The sequence below is a fragment of the Tasmannia lanceolata genome, unplaced genomic scaffold (genome assembly GCF_043159265.1).
Source record: "Tasmannia lanceolata isolate RefF3 unplaced genomic scaffold, GAP_Taslan_0.1 ptg000336l, whole genome shotgun sequence".
Classification (NCBI taxonomy): Eukaryota; Viridiplantae; Streptophyta; class Magnoliopsida; order Canellales; family Winteraceae; genus Tasmannia; species Tasmannia lanceolata.
This window is the reverse complement of record NW_027519011.1, coordinates 35,577-57,773: the sequence shown is the minus strand read 5'-3', so window position 1 is coordinate 57,773 and position 22,197 is coordinate 35,577. Positions and strand designations below refer to the sequence as shown.

The window sequence follows — 22,197 nt, the reverse complement described above, 5'->3', positions numbered from 1 at the left end:
ATCTTTCAAAGATAGAAAATTAGAAATGGTTTTAAGCTGAAAGAGTCAGATTCTACAACTGGAAAATTTGCGAAGATGCTAAATTTTTGCTTGTTCCTTTTTTTCCCAGTGGTTTTCAAAGGAAAAAACTGTAATTTACGGTGAGAGGTGAATTTTCAAGCTAATCGTTACATGGAAAATGAAAGTCTGATTCTTTTTTCTTAGATTCTTTTTTTTTCAATTTGTGTTGTGATGATCGCTAGGTTTTCTGGAATTTCCTGAGAGATCGTTTTGATCTTTCATGTAAGCTTTTCTCAGGAAATTCGTTGATTTCGTGATCTTCTCGAGTTTTTTCTTTCAGGTTTTTGATGATTAATGGCATATCTTTCTCGGACAAATAACTAACCTTTTTCTAGCTTATTTTTCAGAAATAGTAAATAATTTTCCATTTTTTCTTCATTTTTGCTACAGAAACAGGAAAACGTGAATTTTTGGTGCATTTTCTTACGTTCTCCAGTATTTTGATTTTTTTTTTTCATGCTAGTTTTGAATTTGATCCTTATTTTGTCAGATCTGTTACCAGACGTACACTCGGCATAAAAGTGCAGTTTCTGAAGCTTTTCTAGATATTTCTTCCTCGGCGAAATTTTCGAGATTTTTCAGCCGTGTTTCGAAATTTAGTTGGTTTAGTCCTAACCTAAATTGAAAAGTAGAGAGGAAAATAGTGTTTCTAAAGGATTTTCTAAGTTTTGTGTGCTTTTTTTCTATGTTGTTGTTTTCTTCCTCGTGTATTTTTTTTTCCCTCTCTCATTTAGTTCTTCGCTATTAAAAAGGAAAAACAGTTTGTAAAGCATTTTTTTCTGTATTTTGAGGCGCATTTTCTAATGTTGTGTGGCGATATTTTGAGCTCTTTAAGCCTCCGGCCGTTTAAGATCTCAGACCGGTCAATTGACGGAAAATTGACTTTGAAGTTTTTTTGTGATGATTGCTTGCAATATCTCGTGATGATTTCTCTTTTATACTGTGATGATTGCGTCAGATTTCTTGACGGAGTTCTACTCGAAACCCTAAATTCAAGAATTCCTTCTTAAAACCTCTCTTTCTAACACAAATTTTTACCAGGGTTTCAAACCCTAATTCAAGAATTCCCACTTAAAAACTCTCTCTCTCTATCTACACACAATTTAGCAGGGTTTCAAACATTCCTCCTTAAAAACTCCCTCTATCTCTAACACAATTTTTAGCAGGGTTTCAAACCCTAATTCAAGAATTCCCTCTTAAAATCTCTCTCTCTCTCTCTGAGACTCTCTAACACAATTTTTAGCAGGGTTTCAAACCCTAATTCAAGAATTCCCACTTCAGATCTCTCTCTGTCTCTCTGAGACTCTCTAACACATTTTCTTAGCTGGGTTTCAAACCCTGATTCAAGAATTCCCACTTAAAAACCCTCTCTCTGAGACTCTCTAACACACTTTTTAGCAGGGTTTCAAACCGTACGTAATTCATGAATTCCTACAAACTCTCTCTCTCTCTCATTTTCATTTCCTGAAATTCTGATTGCAGGAAATCAGTTTCCAAAAATCTATCCCTCTTACGAACCCGCTTTGATTTCATTTTTTATTTTTCAATTTCACAGATTCTTCTTTTTTTCATTTTTTGAATGATAATTATCAAATAAAATTTTTGGCCAATACGGATGAATGTTTTCACTTTTCCACCGAATCAATCAAATCGATAAGTTTATGAAGTTTTTATTAAATTTTCTCCCTTCAATTTCACGACTGGTTGCAGCTTTCCCAGAAATTTCTGCTAATTTCATTTACTAATTATCTTTGCTTTTAACACTCATCCGTTTTTTTGGTGTTGAAGCCACTGACTAAAAAAAAAAATCCATACGCAGAATTCCTCACTGTTAGCAATTTTATTTCTTTAATTATAAAACTATTGAGAAGAATAGTAAAGAAATTGCAATGACAAAATTGAGTGGCCACCAAGCAATTATAAAGTCTTTCTTTTTTCCTTTTTTTTCTTCATTCCTGTCCAAATTTTGACATTGATGCTAATTTTTCAGCTCTTCAAGAAAATAATAAACAAGGAGATCTTCTAAAATGGGAAGGGGAAAGATTGAAATAAAAAGAATCGAGAACACCACAAACCGTCAGGTGACCTTCTGCAAGAGGAGGAATGGTCTTCTGAAGAAAGCCTATGAATTATCTATCCTCTGCGATGCTGAAGTTGCCCTTATCGTGTTTTCGACCCGCGGCCGACTCTATGAATACTCCAATAACAAGTAAATCTAAGAAACCCATTTCATTCATTTTTGTTTTTGTGGTAAGATACATATAAATTAGGAAATTCAGTTGGTAATTAAAAAACACCCATTTCTCTATGTCATCTTCTCATTCTTTTAATAAAATTAGAGGTGAAACTCTTGTATTGATTGATTTCATGGGCTATGCTTAGATTTTTGTTTAAAACTTTCATATTGCTGTTGATATATAGAAGAAACTGAATTTTATGAACTTATGCCTTGGTTTTAGAACATTCAATGTCAGCTTGTAGTTAAATAAAGTCAAAAAGAGAAAAGTAAAATAAGGTGTTTGTGCATCATTAAGCATAAATCAGTCACCAAATTTTGAATTTTGTGAAGGAAATGTATGAGGTTTTGCTTGATCTCTTTGAATATTGTTATTGTTTTCATTATGTCCTTTTGACTTTGCAAGAATGATGGAAGGTAGATGAGAAGATACTGGTATATATAAATTTTCTTTTCTATTTGGCTTCGTGTTAATTAGTTACTTGGATGGTATGCCTGTTGGGATCTTGGGAATTAAGAGAAAGGAGGACACTGAGAAGAATAAAAATAATTAAACAGACTAAAAACTAATATTTTTGAGTCTTAGGTTAACCATATTAGCAAAAATGTGGTAGATTAACATTTTCATGATTTCCTTTGAGACATTGATAATTTCTGACCCAACATCCGATATTTAAGAAAATGGGAAATGATATTTCCACCCCCTTTGATTTTTTCTTCTCATAAAAGATGGAGACATTTCTACCCCCCCTTTCCTGGGAAGGACAACTTTTTTGAAGAAAAGACAAACACAAGGGGTGGAAATGCTGAGAAAGGGCGTGGAAATATCATTTTTCTACATATATAAAAGATTAAAAAGAAAAAGCAAAGGGAAAATATTTTCATTAATGTAAATGGTGTTGTTATCTCTAATTCTCTAATATAATCTACAATGAACGAAATACATATATTTATGAGAAACCAACAGAAAGAAGCCTAAAAGGAACACAAGAGCTGTTTGGTCTTTAAATGCCCTTAGGGACTTGAAGTCTATCTGAAACTTCTGAAATAAACTCTCTGGTGTGACATGCTCCATGTTCAAAGCTGGGCTTCTGAAATTAACAGACTGCACAATGCTTGGAACACTATTTTTGGTGGGTTTTGATATATCTGTGTTTCTTTTTTTCTTTCCGTTTTTAAGTTTTAACTTTCCTTTCTAGTATCGGAAAACGTATACTTTTAATAGGCCACCTTAAAAACTTCATTTCTTTTCTCCTCTCTTCCTTCTAATATTTCTGTATTTTCTGGTGTCAGAAACGTAGTTCTACATGAAAAAGAATATACGTTTAGGAGCTTCTATCTCCACTCCCTTGTTTCAATGCTGATACTTTTGTCTTTAATTTAAACCTTTTCTAATTATATTGTTGTACAAATCTCATCAAGCTATTAACAGCCGATCAGAGAAGTTTAAAATAAAGAAATGGGTGCTAATACCAAAACAAGAGAAGACCAAAATCATCTCCCATTAGGGTTTTATCTTTCATTCCTAGTCTTACAAGACAAAAGAAGAACTCGTCTTCTTTTTTTTCTAACGTGAGAAACCTTTTAGGGTTCTTTTCTTTCTCTCTAGATAGAGAGAGAACCCTGTTTTGTTTTAATTTCTTCCTTTAGTACTGACAAAATTAAACCTATTCTACCTAGGGTTATGTTACTATTAATAGAAGGAAAAGAGCCAGATTTTCTTCTCACTACTTTCTATTCTAGTGTTAAGAATTCTGATCCTTCTACCAGAGAAATCAAAGTAAGTAGGCCTTCCTTATTGGTTCTTTCATCTTTTCTCTTTGCTTCTCTGTTGTCTTTCTCTTCCTTTTGCACTCTAGTACTTCAGAGAAGGCAAAACGGTGGTTTCTTCCTCACGGTTTCTCTTCTAGTGCAAGAATCTTGCATAAGATCTTTGGTCTCAGAAGGATTCATTCCATTTTTTTTCTTTTTGGCTTTTTTTCTCCGTTGTTGTCAAGAAAGTAGATAGAGGGGATATATTAGTGCGCCAACATACCTAACATAGATGAAATTATTAGAGCCGATGATATCTTTCCTCGGGCTGTGTGGGTCAAATTCATGTCCATCTGGAAGTTCAAAAGGCACCCTACATGGTGTCGCCTTCCCATTAGTTAGTTCCTCTTCCTCAGAGCACTTACCTCTGTCGACCCCTCAACTCCTATCAGTCTAGAAAAACAAAAGCTGTTATACCCGGCCTTTTTCCCGCACCCGAAGGCTACCCATTTCTTATCATTTTTCTTTTTCCTTTTTCTTTCATGGGAGTTGATAGTCACACCCCTTGTCTTTGATGGGTACGCCCATGTTGCTCTCTTTATTGGCCTGTAAAACTCTTAAGATTGTTGTAATTAATTTCATCTCACCCAATTTGCTTGCATGTAGAGTAGTTGATGCATGACCGTCGAGCATCAACATAAAATGGAGATCACAAGGCGCGACTAAATCATCTCATGGGGTTTAGAAAAACCATATCACAGTTTTGGAGAAAAAAACCGATGACACGTGAAAGGAGCCAAGCTCCTTCAACCACATGAAAGAGCCAAGGTGCTCTCTTCATAGAAAATGTTCCAAATATTAACTTTATTCAAATTTAGCTCTTTTCTTCCTCGCATCAATACATTATATGGATAGTCAAAACCTAAAACTAAAAACCTAAAATGATGAAGGGAAATGATTTCAACACAACCATGTTTCTTGTCTCTTAGTATTTAAAGAGCTGTAAAAAGGTTTTTACGGTTCCCAACAATTAAATGCTAGAAGGCAAGATACATGGGCGCATGTATCAAAACATAGTTGTGCTGAAATCATTTCCCATGATAAATTACCTAAACAACTATTCTTAATTTTGCATCTAAAGCAACACAAATAATAGTTAGAAACATGACTAAAGTAACCCTAAATTAGAAATCTAGTAATAGATATGGAGCACATCCGTAAATCGTCCATAACTTCGTCCAATCACGTGAGATAGACAATAATAAAAAAATCCATTCTAAGGATACCAAACTCAAGCCAAATGATCGTGAAGGGATTGAATATCTGAGATTGTAATGCTCCCTCTTTGGCCCTGCTAGGCCCCCTCTTTTGTATGTCTTCGGGCCCAATATGTTCCTCTTTCTGTTTTTCTAATATATCTGGTCGGGGTCTTGCCTAACCCCAGCTTATTGATAAAAAAAAAAAAAAAAACTCAAGCCAAATGAAATAGATTTGATACCCAAACAATATGCTACAAATAAGATGACGAAAATAGCAGTTGAAAGACTTGTTCCACGACACACGCTTTGCATCAGTAGCGGTGCAGGCAATCAATAGGGAGGAGGCAAACATTAGATTTACCTGGAACTTACCTCGTAGGATAGTGGGAAGCAGTGTTTGGTTGTCTACCTCATAGAGTAGTGGTAGAGAGTGTCATTACTGAGAGAGAGAGAGAGAGAGAGAGAGAGAGAGAGAGAGAGAGAGAGAGAGAGAGAGAGAGAGAGAGCATCATTCCCCATACATCCAAGCAAAAAAACTAGGGCTGCAACTCGGGTCGGGCGGGTCGGGTTTTGGAGAACCCAACCCTACCTGAGAAATATCTCGGGTCGGGTCGGGTCGGGTTTTTTTTCGGAAAACCCACGATTTCCAAACCCGGCCCTACCCATGATAAATCTTGGGTCGGGTCGGATCGGGTCTGGTTTTTTCACGTTGACGCAATTTTTTAAGGAAAATTCTTGTTTGGCAAGGCAACTCAACTCATAGAAGCAGAAATTACACTCACATTACACTTGAATCAAACAATGATGTAATCACACTCACATTACACTTGAATCAAACAATGTTGTAATTACAATCAAACAATGCTAAATCAAACACTTGAATCAACTCAACTCATAGAAGCAGAAATTACACTCACATACAATAACAGTGGGTGCGTGCGTTTTCACTTTTAACTAACAATAGAAAAAAACGTACATACTATAACTTATGTAACTCGGGTCGGCTCGGGTCGGGCCCCTTCAAACCCGGCTCGACCCTAGATTCATGCGGGCTTTTGAATGCTCAACCCGGCTCGACCCGAAACCCATGAAACCTGAACCCAACCCAGGCTATTTTCGGGTCGGGTCGATGCGGGTTGGGTAAAACCCAGCTCGAGTTGCAGCCCTAAAAAAACTACCTTGTGTGATTTTTGGCATGGATTTTTTAGAAGTAGATAAGGAAGACGCATTAGAAGACAAGCAGTGATTAACCAGCAGGAGACATCCATGGTAGTCTCTAGGAATTCCGATGCTATATTGGCAACCAAACAAGGGGAATTTTTCCAATCTCTTGAAGATCAGAATTGAATCCTATTAAATCCAGTTTCTCATCATTAAAGTAGGCTTAAAAGGGTTAAACATCCAATTTGGATGCAAGGGAGAGTGCTCGTGGCACTCAAATCACGTTAAAAACAACCCTGGACATAACCCCGGGCTCAATCAACCAACCTGCAAAATTTCAGAAAATTTCCAGAGCCTAAGACTGTCCTTCGGTTGACTGACGAGTCCTCAGTCGACTGACCAGCTAATTCTGAGTTTTCCCCGAATCACGGTATTTTTCACCCTTTTTTCATGTCAAAGGTCATAACTCCTTCGTCTCACGTCGGAATTGGACGAGATTGATTTAGTTGGAAAGCTTATGATGAGATGATCCCAACAAGACCAACGAGATCACCCAAAACACACCGGACGATGGAAAAAAAAAAGGAAAAAGAAAAATCCTCACATTTTCTCCCTAAAATAGCCTAGTATTCTCAATATTAACAAATGAAAGTACAACTCTAAAATCAGATGGAATCCTTACCTTGTTCTAGGTTTTCCGGCTACGGATCTTCCTGGATTCCCTCTCTTCCTTGCTCTAAGATCTCCTGCACCAAGTTAGCATTTCTGTAGCTTTTAAGGAATCAGAATTTACAGCACAATTAGTATTTATATCCTTAATTACGTTAAGTTAACCTAATCTCCAAAATTGACTAAACTACCCCTCTATATCATAAAGTTTACGATAGAGGATTGAACCTAGGGCTGGCAATTTCACACGTGAAAACGGGGATCCTCCCCCCCCCCCCCCCCCGAGCGGGGATGGGGCAGGTACGGGGACTTAAAAATTTCCCCGAAGCGGGGATGGAGATGGCCCCGCCCCTCCCCATTTTAATATGCAAACCATTATCAATATCCTCTTATTTTAGTAATGTTTTAGTATTTTTTTTGTTAACAATAGATATTTCTTTTAGGCTAGTGATATTGGCACTACCATATTTTGATAAGTGCACAAACATGGCTTGTCTTTTCTTTTTTATGGGTGTTAAAAAAGCTTTTTTGAGGTGAGGTTTTTTTTGTGTGGGACGGAGACAGGGCGGGGATGGGGATTAGATATTCCCCGCCATCCCCGAAGCGGGGACGGGGAATTTTCCTACCAGCGGGGACGGGGACCGGGAATGCAACATCAGGCCCCTCCCCGCCCCGTTGCCAGCCCTAATTGAACCTAAAGACCCTTATATGCTTTGGGGTATTTCAATTTCCGTCCCAGATTGGTATCATATTGATAAAGGCAAAATGGTATCATGTTGCTTGATGCCGTTATAATCCTCTTTGGACAATACATTTTTCTTGTTCTTAAGTAAGGGTTTGCTCAGATGCCTCATTTGTCAAGGAAAGAAAATTGAAAGCCCCATTATTTTCAGTCAAAATGCATTCCGTGTCTTTTGTTGGCTTCCGGATGAAGGTTTTTTTTAATTGCTTGGCTGTAGTATCTGTAGGAAGGAAAAGAAATCAAGGAATGCAATGAATAGAGCCTGATTGTCATTAATTTTGAGTCCATTAATCGCTTTGGGAGCTCACAATCGGTTTCTACAATCTCAAACGAACAGGACATTAGCTTTTGGACTTTAGTCAAAGACTTTTCATATGTATTAGGGTCAGCTGTGTTTTATGTGCTCAATGTTCACTGTTTAGGATTCTTGCATCAACCACTTAGCAAAAGGTGTAAATATTTGCTCGTTTGCATCTAGGTGTGTAAATATCATTTCCCTTCCATCGACTACATGGAAAGGAGTGTAAATATCAACACTTTTGTAAACTATGTTGGAATCCAGCTGGTCCTCAATCTGCGTAACCCATACATTTTAAGTACTATAAAAGGAAAGTTATATTCGCCTTCCTTTTTTACCTGGGACATCCCCTCTAGTGCAAATAGCTGTCATAAATACACTACTGGGGGCTGTCCTAAGTAAAAAAAGGGGTGAATATATCATTTCCCATTATCGAAGTGTAGATTCTTATTTCAGATGAATTCTCAATTTCCGAGTAGAGAAGACGGGCAAGGTATTCCATTTTTTCAAGAAGGAAACTGTATCTTGGCCCCCTTGTTTTGATATTGGAACCCTCTCTCTTTATTCAAATTTTCCTATTGCATGGGAAATATATAATTCACTACCACGTAAGTCTTCTCTGAAATAATGACGCAAGCTCTTCCATTTTGTCTCTCTTTGTATGCGCTGAACATTCTTATTGTTTTACTTTTTCGTTTCAAGAGGCCCCACATACAAACCTCTCACATGCACATCTCCAGAGAGCAAATGAAGATTCAAATTCATTTAAAAATTGAAATTTTAAGGGAATAGAAAATTCATTCTTCAGATTCTCATAAAACTATTAAATTTTTGTCTATATTCTTCTCCAGTTTAAAAATAAATGAATTATCATGAGAATTTTAATTCTGTCAACCTTGTACTATTTAAAGGGAATAGAAAATTTATTATTTACATTCTAATTTAAAAACTAATAAATTCTTGATTGTATTCTTTTTTAAGTTTAGATAAATGAATTATCAAAACTACTTTAATTCTGTCAACCTTTGAGTATTTAACTCATTGTGTAGATTTTTCTATCTATTTGATGAAAAGGGTTCTTTACTTTAAAAATGAGTAACATTGAAAAGTTTCATATGGCATTTTTTAATGGTAAGTTTCATATGGCATTAAGGCTTGTAATTTCATTAATTTGATATATTAATTATCTGAATAACCTTGGATTGATTTGTAGCATAAAATCGACAATAGAGAGGTACAAGAAGGCAAGTGCAGATAGCTCAGGCACAACCTCCATTACCGAAGCCAATACTCAAGTAAGTATCTTGTCTTTTTTATGGAAGTATTTACATATGTTTATACCCACAACTACATTATGCACAAGAGATTGCATGGCTTTAGAAGTTTGAAAATACCACAAAAAAAATCAACTATGAAAATCTATACTTGATTTTTATAAACGAGAGATCAATGTGTGTGTATTCATAATTTGTTAACTTACCAACTTCTCCAATAGCTTAAGCTGTTGGAGAAAGGCGTTATTTATCTTTTATACTTTAACACTCCCCCGCACGTGTGGCCCACTTGGCAAACACGTGGCACATGTGGTCCCACTTTGGGCTGACCATTGCATGTGGATTTTCGCTATACGGGAGGTTTGAACTGGAGACCTTTGGCTCTGATACCATGGAAAATAATAGAAAATTAAATTTCACTAATCTTGGATGCTTACAAAGAGAATCCATTGGTGCTTTTATTGAGCACTTTCATAATAAACATAGAAATAAATCAAGACAACAATGGAAAGAGATAACACTAGAATATTCTAATCTAACCTAATCAAATCTACTTTCCTAACCTCTCTTGCTTGCCTCTTCTAATCCACTTGGCTAATTTATCTAGTTGCTTCATTTAGCCAACTTACCCAATTTACCTCCAAGATGATCCAATGGTGAGATTTTAACCCAATCCAACCATTGGATCCCACATATTCTAACATGTCCCCCTCAAACGTATATGGATTGAAAATCGATATACGTTTGAAAATAATGAAAAAATTCCCAATACAATAGAATTCCCCAAATTACAAATGTAATCAAAATCAACTGATTTGATGCACACTTCCAGAAGTCGATGACGAAATCCTTTGATGAAGACTGATGTTGCTGCCAATGATCATTGACGATGGTTGCCGAAGAAAATGTCGCTTGACTTTTTGTCACAAAGAGGGCTAGATAATACTCAAGCCTTGATGGGTGAGTAAATATGGGTCATTATGGAGCAATGCCAGAATGGGCAAGAATTGGGTCACTATGGACCAATGCCAGAATTGGCAAGAAATGGGTCGAATGGACCGATGCCGGAATGGGCAAGAATTGGGTCACAATGGACCAATGCCGGAATGGGCAAGAAAAAGCCTCGTGAGCGAGAAAGGGCCATGGTGGGCAAGAAATAATGAGTCAGCAAGTACCGATCCTCTTGGAATTTGACTCTCAGGCACGAACCTCAAATAGTCGAGGCCCCTCAACTGAGTAGAGAAATCAATTTTAGGCACGCACCTCAAAGAGGTACCTCAACTGAAATAGGACAAGGAAAAGGATGGAAAAAAAAAAAGTAAAGCGACAACAAACGACTACTATAATGACAGCAACAACACAAAACTTTGAAAAAGTCGAGAAAAGGAGTATGCACATATCAAATATGGGGTAAGCATTTTTCAACGAGGATGAACTGTAAGATGATTTGAAGGAAAGCTATGGGCATCTAATCTCCAAAAGAGAAACACTCAGGAATTTGGAATGAATAGTGGTGCCTTTAACAATGTTGGGATGAGAGTTTAGGAAAGGACAAAAGGATGCATTTGGTAAGAGGGTGGTGTCAAATGGGAAGATGAGAGAAATTTTCTCTCAAATTAGAGCACTCAGCAAAATAAGACTTGTCATAAGGCTTGGAAAGGGGGGGAATGCTTTGACTCGGATGGATATTGATGATTTGACAGACTACCTTTTTATTGCTTACCATTTCTCTTCACTATGCATAGAAACTGAGAAGGCCATGTGGCATGCAAGAAATTACAGATGGCTTTAGGACAAAAATTGCAGCCCACATGTGTTAAAGCCAAGAAGAAATTCTAGATAGAGCACTAAGAAGGAGTCGTGCAACAGCGGGTGCAAGTAGATTTTGCAAGTAGACGTTTTAAAAAAATGGCGCAACTATGCCGGATCGTATTTGCAGCGAATAGGAGGGAGAGTTAGTGGCCAGGCGGACGGCAAGATCGCCATCGGCCGGAAAGCGGAAGTGCTTGTTTTGTGGTTAGTGCCGGATCAATGGCTTTGATACCATGTAAAATAATAGAAATTAAATTTCACTAATCTTGGATGCTTACAAAGAGAATCCATTGGTGCTTTTATAGAGCACTTTCATAATAAACATAGAAATAAATCAAGACAACTATGGAAAGAGATAACACTAGAATATTCTAATCTAACATAATCAAATCTACTTTCCTAATCTCTCTTGCTTTCCTCTTCTAATCCAGTTGGCTAATTTATCTAGTTGCTTCATTTAGCCAACTTACCCAATCTACCTCCAAGATGATCCAACGGTGAGATTAACCCAATCCAACCGTTGGATCCCACATATTCTAACACAAGCTCTTTCTCTCTTTACAATTTCTGTAATTTTCTCTTTATTTCCACTGTTTTTCGCCGTTTATTACACCGGGGCAGCGGCTTGACGCCGTCTAAAGGCCTTCTAACATCCCCACGAAAAAGCCACCTCGATCTCATTCTCTACTTCAACCCACATACAAGCATTGGTTCAAACATCATCTCCGCAGAAAAGGGAAGGACTGAACTCCCTCTTTTGTTCAAAATTTTCATATTTTTTAGCAAAGTTGACTGCATTCCTGCTTGTTCTATTTATCCTGTAACCAACTTTAGTTCTTCTCAAAGCATCCATGTTAAAGGTCTTTTGCAAAACATTACAAAGTCTAATTACATAATCTGTATATATGAATACTCTTTCATGAGTCCTTTCTAGTCTATTCAATATTTTCATCTCTAAAAGTTAATTTCCCTAATTGCAGGCTTGTCTGGACTTTCCTGTTTGCAGGACTAACGTTCCACAACTCAAATCAAAGCTTGCATCTTGCCATATAAATAAGGATAGATCAGCTTATATATACTTGCTAAATATAGGCCATTGGGTCATTTATTTTATTTTATCACCATCTGTAAGTTTTGTTTCAGCCTATTAAGCAACAGACTACTGCTTGCCCACTACGTGTGATACGGTTCTTTGAGGCTGCCAACATTCCTCTTGTTCCCCGGTGTTTCAACTCATTGCCTGCTGTTCGAATTTTAAATTGCAATTGCTGTCCACACAGCCAAAAAAAATCAAAAAACGCTCCGCCATCGTACATCAACCTTGCAACTAGCCAATCAGGTGAAGCTCGCCATAAAGGTTGGTACTTCGAGACCCTTGGAACCTACACCAAGTGACCCAAACTTGAAATCCCCAACTCTTGAGACTAAATTAAATTTGATCTAAATCCAACCAATAGATCCCAATCCAAACCATTAGAACTCTCATTCAAGCCTTAAAGCCTTCCTTTAATTAGATTTGAATTCAAACTTTAAAGTTTTCGATTTTCTTTGTTTTCAGCCATCATTCACTATTATTTGGAGACAGTAGTTCTATAATCATAACCATAGATTATTGTAACATAATATTAATTCCTTTTCTCCTTATTCTCCTCCTCCTTCTCATAGAGAAGCTACTGGTGGCAGGAGAGAGAGAGAGAGAGAGAGAGAGAGAGAGAGAGAGAGAGAGAGAGAGAGAGAGAGAGAGAGAGAGAGAGAGAGAGAGAAGTCTCTGTAGGGGTGTAAACGGATCGAATTCGGAGCGGATATGGCTATATCCGAATTCGATTACAGTATACACTATCCGAATTCGGATTCGGATTCGGATTCGACGGATATTTAATATCTATTACCGAATTCGTATCCGTCGGATATTGTTCGAATTCGGATATTATCAATATCCGTTTATCCGGTAAATTTGAACATTTTATTGCAGCACTTTATCTTTTTTCTCCTACTTACTCGAATGAATTTTCCAAACCCTAAAACTAGACCTCTACATTCTCTTCACAAAATTAACTCTCAAACCCTAAAATATATGAGATCCTCTTCTTCCTTTTAAAACAAAGGCAGAGAGAGAGAGAGGGAGGCGATGGGGATGGATGATAGTGTTGGTAGTGGTCTTTGGGTTTTTCCTTTTTTATTTGTATATGATGGAATGGGTTTGGGTTATTTTGATGGAATGGGTTTGGGCTATTTTTGTTTTTATTTTATTTTTTTTTAAAAGAATATTCACTTTTCTTCTAGAAACAAAAGATAGTGTCATTACTAAAAATAAATATTAATGATATTATTAATAATAAATAAAAAGGATTTACTTCTCGGATTCGGATGTTAAACGGATTGGATATACCATTTACCAGATTCGCATCCGCTAAGAGCCGGATATCTCATAAACGGATTCGGATAATATCCGCTTGAAACGGATTCGGATAATATTCGCTTTAAACGGATTCGGATGCGGACGGTAATCGAATTTCCGAATATCCATTTACACCCCTAGGTCTCTGTTTTGTTTAAGTTCTCTTGTTTGGAGAAGGTTGTAAGTTTTCATCGCTGAAAATTGCATATTCTTGGAGCGTAATTATTATCATTGACATGTTCGATGGTAAAGATGAAAAACAAATCGGTGACGGTTCGTAACCATCTCACATTAACCTTTAGAACAAAGGTTTCATTACCGTCGCGACGAAAGTAATTATTGGCAGAAATTTTTGGCACTAAAGTTGAAATCTTGATTCGCGACAGTTAATATCAGACAGGAAATGAATTTTAAATCGATGGAAAATCAATGTTGTCGCCCTAAATGAAAAAATTGGCACCAACTTTTGGTCAGAAGATGTAATCAATATGTGAAATAGACCGTCGGCAATTATGATTAATTCGCGACAATATATTTTACTGTCGCTATATTTATGTTTTACCGAGGATTAAAAAAGAAATGGCAAAATGTTCCATACTATGTCGCTAGATAGAATCGTCCCATGTTTTTCAAATCATTCTGATGACTTCTGGGAGATGTTTCCATTAAAAATTCTAAAATACATATTGAAGGTCAGTATCAGATTCAATAAATAAAACGAATGACATGGGTTTTGGAGATGGTATAAGAATCAAGGCAAAGCCCTTGTGCATTGTGAGAGAAACCCTTGTGCATTATTATTAGCTCCTTGGGCATTGTTAGAGAAACCCAAAACCTCTTAAACCATTTTATTCTTGTTGTTGGCCAACATATGGAGGGAAAGATTTGGAGGGTCGAAATAATATCCTCGGAGACCAACAAACCATCCTCTCCAACTCCCCATTATCTTCGTAGCTTCAAGCTCTCCTTATTAGACCAGGTCTCTCCTTGAACATGTTGAAAGTAATTTTTTATTTAGGAAATTTATAATTTGTAATCAAGAAAAAATCTAGACGATTGCATAAAGATTTGTCCCTAGAGATATTAGAGAAAAATCTAGAATAGAAGAAACTAGAAATAGGAGAAATCTCTAGACTATGGAAGTCTCTAGATTATAGAAGTCTCTAGAGTCAGCTCAACCAATCTATAAATATATGCTTGTATCTCTCATTTTGGTCATCAAAAAAATAAATCCCAAGCATCATTAGCTTCATTAAAAATCCCTTCTTCTATTCTTCTCCTACAAATTTGCTTTCAGAGCCGGTGTTCCCTCTCAAGAATTAGAGTCTGATCCCCTTGAAGCGTTGTAGGAGGCGAGAAGTAGCATACGATGCAGGTCACTTAAGGAAGATAGAAGGAAGCAAGTTTCACCATAGGTAACCAGCAAAAACGTTTTGCTAGCTATATTGCAGTCATTTCTTGTTTAAAACATATCTCTTCAGTTCCCTGTCCTTTGCTTTGGGCCAAGAACCAATTAAATATCTGCTACTTTTTTTCCCAAAGACTTTCCAACAATCCTTTTATTAGTACTTATTGTGCATCTTTCAAGAAAGCATCTAATGCTCTCCTCGCCTCTTGTTTGTTAGCATACTAGGGGTGTTCAATTGGTTATAACTGAACCGATCAAATTTCGGAAACCAAAACCAAAACCGAATTTTACGAAAACCGAACCGAACCGATTAAAAATTCGGTTATTCTGTTATAACCGAATAACCGAATAGTGATAGAAAAGGACAAAAAAAAATCTATTTGGACGTTTTGATTGGTGAGCTATGATCAATCTATCAAAACGGTTTTTTAGGCACAACCTTTTGAAGTTGTGATCAATCAATTGGACGGTTTGGATCATCCTACGGAGTGCCCAAACACCATTTTTTGAAAAAATATGGGTCGGGTTTTACCCGGCCCGCATCAACCCGACCCGAAAAATCCATGGGCCGGGTTCAAGGATGATGGGTCTCGGGTAGGGTCGGGTTTAAGATTAAGAAACCCGGTGTATTCTCGGGTAGGGCCGGGTTTAACGGAAAGAAACCCGAAAACAAGGCTCTTTTCTCATTTTATTTGTTTTTATATTTTATAAATGTAAAATACCATACAAAGCTGGAATATAAAAACCTACCCTAATTACATGTCAAATCTCCTTTTCTCTCCCCTGCCTTCTCTCTGTGTCTCTCTTTGTCAATGCTTATCAACATCAGATGAAAGAGATTTCCCAAGATTACCGCCCCAATGTTTCTCTTATTGTAATACGTTTATTAATCAAGTGCAAGTTCGAAGGGGAAAGAGATGGAAGAAGAGTGCGAAGATGAAAATTAGGGCTTGGATTCAATGCTACTTACTGAGGAAAGTATATTGATTGAAAAATTAAATAACCGCAAGTGCACGGATCGTGTAAATATGGGTCAAACTCAGGGAAGAGAAATCTAGTTGTCAATCCTATTCTTTTACCGATTAGAATACTAGCTATGATATAATGTTGCCTGGATGGACTCAGAATTTCCGTGGACTTAGACCTCGGAGCCAACACTATATATGAGCGTATATTCTATTCAATCTAAGAATCAAATTCAACTAAGATCTTTTTTATTTAAAATCCTAATTTAGGCAAAGTGTACCAAATTTTAATGATCTCTATTAACTACTTATCTAATTTAATTAGAAAACTAAATTCTAAGGGCTTAAGTAAATTGAAAAATTGCAAAAGTAATTTGGAATAGTGTAGAAACCTTAATTCAATATAAAAGATTACTTAGGGTTAGAATCCACCATGGGTTTGGATTAAATTGATTAATTAAAACAACTCTTGAATTGGGTTGAAAATTCGATTAAGTAGTCAATAAGGAATAAGATCAAAGGGATGTCATTCCTTATAAGTAATTAATCAAATCTACTCTCCAATTTACATTGATTATATAGAACTTTATATTTGTTAATCAACAATCATTCATACGAAAGGGGAAAGCCAATGGCATGAATGATTGGGATTTTCCAAACACAAAATCCTACACAATTTTTCAACTGAATAGATTGATTTAATTATAAATATTTCTCCTTTCCCATGTCTTCAACTAAACCCTAAGTAATTAGGATTTAGTTGTTCATGGAAAAAGGGAAGAAAAAAATAAAAATAAAGGAGATAGAAAAGAGAAGAGAGATGTCATATAAGAACGTAAATAAGCAAAATAACACAAGTACTCTCTTTAATAGTGAAATTGAAAATAAGAGTACATCAAATTTTAACTTAGAATTGAATTGAAAATAAAGAACAAAAATAAAATATACTTATTCTTTTTCTCCTCCGAACAATGGTTGAATCCTTGACCGCCCTCCTTCTTTCCTTGGTGTCGCCTTGGATTAGGATCTCGGACGGTTGGATCGTTCCTTGATTGAGAGAAAGAAAAGAAAAAGAGCTTGAAAAGAGAGCAAGAAAGAATAAGAGATAGTAGAAAGAAAGAACAAGTAAAAGCATGGAGAGAGAGAGCAAGAGTATGGGAGAGAGAGCTACTAAGGGAAGAGAGATTGAGAGATTGAGAAGAAGACAGAATGGAGAGAGAGGAGAGAATGAGAGAATCTTCTTAAATATATGAGAGAAGGACCGCTCCACGTTTTTCAACTTCCAAGAAGAATTACCGAATATAGATTAGAGAAAAGAGAATCCAAAGTTGCCCTGACTAATGTTGCCATTTTTATTTTGGAAGAAAAAAAATTCATTACCAATAATGACCGAGAGAAAGAGAAATCAATATGAGCTAGTTTCCTTCAAAGGGATAAACCCAACGTGACCTGCTTGCCTTCAAAGTGGGTGAAATTCCAAAAAAAAAAAAAATACTCTCCTCTTTCCCATCGTGAGAAAGAAAAGGTAGGTCCTCAAAATAACATCTACTTTTTATAACCTGAGAGAAAGAGGTCGTTTGGTTCCTTGAGAAGGTGCAACCTTTCCCATATATTCCTTTCCAATAATATGCATGAAGTCCAAAATCTAATACCAAAATGACCGAAACTGTGGTATGCAATCCAGAGCAGAATCCGTGTGAAATTCGGCAAAATAGGAATATTAGTCCCTTCTTTAATTATAATGGGCCCCACTTTTCTTGACAGCAAATTTTTCCTCGAAAAGTATACATGCACGCCCATTCCAGTAAGTAGGTGATCAAAACCGTTCATTTGAAAACCCATTGTGGAAGTTAAATCATAGACATACGATCTCATAATATTGCCTACTTTACACTTGAATTTCGTAATAGTAGCCCATATTGCTAATTCAAACAAACCGATACTTGCCAATTTTTAAATCCAAAATATGGAAGCTTTTGCTTTTCTTCTTTGACCATCAAAAGAGAGTGAGGACTTTTCCCTTTTTCAAATGATATAAAAAAGAAATGACCAAGCTACTTTCCAAAATAGACTAGTCGGTAGATATTTCACATGCGTGGGATATTAATCCAAAATGGATATTATTGGTGGACTAAAATAGATGCCCCTTTTAGTTACCTCCATGAATTGATCCAACCGTCCATTTTATGGCCAAAGATGTGAATTAATTATCACCCATAATCCATTCCCGTAGGTCGATCTAAACCGCACAAATGATGGCTCACAATGGGAATTTGGTTGTCCTTTGGATTCTTGTAGGTGATTACTACCCAAAGTGATATTGGCACCACCCTCTTGGATTAGAAATTCAAATTCAAATATACAGGAAAGGGTGGGTCCCACTTGCATCCTAATAGGGAAATAATATATTCGGCCATTTTTCATCCCTACTTTCTATATATGGCCCATGTCACGGCTTGATCCAAATTGTTCAATTGATGGGCTGCAAAATAAGCAATTCGTGCTCCCCCTATTTATTTCCAAAAATTGATCTTAGCCATCCATTTCGACAAACCATAACTTGAGTTAACCATACCTCCCAAAGTGCTTCCATATGATGATCCGAACACTCCAAATGATGAGCCAACACATGTTACACATATAGCACTCCCACGACTAATTGAACCGTTCGGAAATTATTAAATAATGTTAGTGGGCCCCATTCATTGTAACCGAAGTTCCATTTTGGACTGATCTGGATCATTCAAACGACGGTCAATAAATGTGAATTAATTTCCCCTCCGAGCCCATTGCCATAATACGATCTCAACCGCACAATTAGTAGGCCTTGTGATAAATTATTTGTACCACTGTAAATTATTTTCCAAAGCTATTCCGAACCAACCAATTGATGAACAATAGATAATCTAAACCCTTCAAGTGATGGAAAATTCATTGGATTTTCATCTCTCTAGCTCCATTTTCCACGAAAATTTGAGAATAACCCTGAAACACCAAAAATAAGCAAAATACCTTAGTAGTACCGCTCCAAAAATAAGCATTAAAAATATGCATGCTTTCTTACCTGAGTTTCACACATAAATGTGCTCATCATATATGTTGAAGGAGGATTGGTTACTGAAAAGATGATAAATGGCTGAAGCAGGTTTTTACTGTTTTACCACGGGATTTTTCAACGAGGAGGGGAAGAGAGAGGAGTAAAAATGTGAGAAAAAAGAGATCTGAATGTTTGCTTGGTGTCTAGAAAACTTTTCTGGGTTAGAAAACTCCATCTGCAATGGAGATTTATGGGTTGAAAAAACTCTATTTGATGCAGAAATCTCTCATCTCTCTCTCTCTCCCTCTCTCCCTCTCTCTAACTCTCTCCAGCCAATTTCTTCTATTTATCGAAGGTTCTGGGGTATCACAGATTCAAATTATTTTTCTATTTTTTTTTTCATTCTTTTTCTTGTTTTCTATCTTCCTCTTATTCTTAGGTTTTCTTTCAAACCTCACTTGTCGAAGTCTCTTATTTTTCAAATATGTTCTCTGACATTTCTGAGGTTTAAGATAAAGGAGATGCATATGAGAATTAGAGGATCTAATATGTATCTTCCCCTGCATCTGTTTCTTCTCTTTTTATCCACAACAGGGCCTTAGCATTGTTGAGAAGTTTGATCCCTTTATACTGTTCTGGCTTCTAATTTTTTAATGTGTACTTGAATCATTTTGTAGGATTCTCTGTGGCTATGGAGTATCCTTCTTTTTAACCCTGTCCACTTTTTGGAGTATTTTTCTTGGATGTTTGTATGATGTTTCGCTTCTTTTGCATAGCATACTTATGGATATTCTATACAAGGCTTTCTTTATATGTTTCATTGTTCTTGCATAAATTTGTATTATGTATAGCATTTCTTTGAATCAATATGATGGTATTTGTAAATCAATCTCCATATGTGGATAAGTAGTATCCTTGTCTGAAAAGAGGTATCTTCATTGACATTGTAAGTTTGAGTAACAGAGATTGTTACATGTTGGCCATCAGATGTGACATTTACTGAGCCTAATTCCAAGATTCTGCTTCTCTTATGGATAAATACTGAAGAAAAGTTCATTTAGGTGATTGAGGAAATACAAACTGTAAACTGTAAACTGTAAATAATGTAAACAACATGTTTAATGCGACAATTTAGCTAAATATGTTTAAATCAACACGTTTAAATTATATTTAAAGCAGGTATAGGGTGAATTAGGACAATTTGGAGTGAAAAATATACTTTTCCATGAGGCTCAATGCGACAATATAGAAAAACCCGACCCGACCCGGCCCGACCCGAGAAACTATCTTGGGTAGGGCCGGGTGTATGAATCGTGAGTTTTCTCCAAATAAACCCGACCTGACCCGAGATAATTTCTTGGGTAGGGTAGCGTTCTAGAAAACCCGACCCGAGTTGCAACCCTACTTTCCAACAATCCTTTTATTAGTACTTATTGTGCGTCTTTCAAGAAAGCATCTAATGCTCTCCTCGCCTCTTGTTTGTTAGCATACTAGGGTGTTCAATCGGTTATAACCGAACCGAAATAACCAAAATTTGATAACCGAAATAATTTCGGTTATCAAATTTCTGAAACCGAAACCGAATTTTACGAAAACCGAACCGATTAAAAATTCGGTTATTCGGTTATAGTGATAACCGAACCGAAACCAAACCATCACTATTCGGTTATTCGGTTATAACCGAATAGTGATAGAAAAGGACAAAAAAAATCTATTTGGATGGTTTGATTGGAGAGCTATGATCAATCTATCGAAACGGTTTTTTAGGCACAACCTTTTGAAGTTGTGATCAATCAAATGGACGGTTTGGATCATCCTACGGAGTGCCCGTACACCATTTTTTGAAAAAATAATGTTTATTTTTGGTTAATTTCGTTTATTCGGTTAACAGAATTTTTTTCCCGAGATAACCGAATACCCGAATTAACCAAAAATAAAAACCAAAACCGAACCGAAATAGCAAAAAACCGAACCGACCGAATCAATTCAGTTCGGTTTAATGAACACCCCTAAGCATAGACCAACAGTCCGAAAAAGCTTTAATGCCTTCCTTCCTCCTATTTATTGGTATAGATCAAGAGGTGGGATATCCATCTGTTAATCTCACTTCATAAAGTAGCACTATTCCTTTTCTATACCATACCAAATATTAATATCTTTAGCAAGAGACCGGCGCCTACTTGACTTTCTCTTTGACTTCCTTCAAATCGTGGGAGGGGGCTCTTCTAAAATCCTATCCTTGTGTTAGAGAGCATGGCGTCAAGTTCTTATTGTCCCACGTTCACCTATTCCGAAAATTTAATACCTGTCTTTAACGGCAAGAGTTATGATTTTTGGAGTATTCAAATGAAATAGTCTTCATTTCTCAACATCTGTGGGAATTGGTGGAAGAAGGTTTTAAAGAACTAGAGAGTTCAGAAGTGCTGACAACCTGGACGCAAGCAAAGCAGAAGGACTACAAGGAGAATAAGGACCCAAAGGTGCTACTTTTCATTTAACAGAGGGTAAGCAAAACTATTTTTCCTAGCATTATCAGTGCAAGAAAATCGAAAGATGCTTGGGAGCTTTTGAAGAAGGAATTAAAAGGTTCTAACAAGGTAATCTCCACTAAGCTTCAATCTTTATGCCGTGATTTTGACAACATAGCAATGAAAGAAAGTGAAAATATTCAAGTATTTTTCTCTATAGTTTTTGGAATTATTAATCAAATTAGAAGCTTTGGAGATTCCAATAAAGATAAGAAAATTGTTGAATTTTTTTTAAGAAGTTTGACTACAAAATTCGATCATGTTATGGTTGTTATAGAAGAATCCAAATTTTTTTCCAAATTCACCCTATATGAACTAATGGGTTCACTGAACAAAGAATGAACATGTTTTCAAGGCAACCAATCGATCAGGCATTTCAGTCAAAACTCAACATAATAGAGAGGAGGAATGAAGAAATGGAAACAAAAAATAAAGGAAGTGGCTCATCTCAACAATCTCATGGGAGATGATGCCAGAACTTCATAGCAGCCAACGATCGAGGAAGAAGAAGGAAAGGTTTCACCAATGAAGGAAATATTGCCGGTAATGTTAAAACTGACTCCCAGTGCTTTATTTGTAAGAGATTCGGACATGAATC

The 22,197-nt window shown here is 36.5% G+C and overlaps 1 protein-coding gene across 1 annotated transcript; it reads left to right on the top strand.

Annotated features, from left to right (window-relative positions):
• Positions 1-2,087: 2,087 nt before the first annotated feature.
• Positions 2,088-11,271, top strand: LOC143868035 (floral homeotic protein AGAMOUS-like). Its single transcript, XM_077376156.1, has 3 exons — positions 2,088-2,269; positions 9,391-9,472; positions 11,197-11,271. Exons 1-3 carry the CDS (start codon positions 2,088-2,090, stop codon positions 11,269-11,271), a joined length of 339 nt encoding a protein of 112 aa, XP_077232271.1.
• Positions 11,272-22,197: the final 10,926 nt, after the last annotated feature.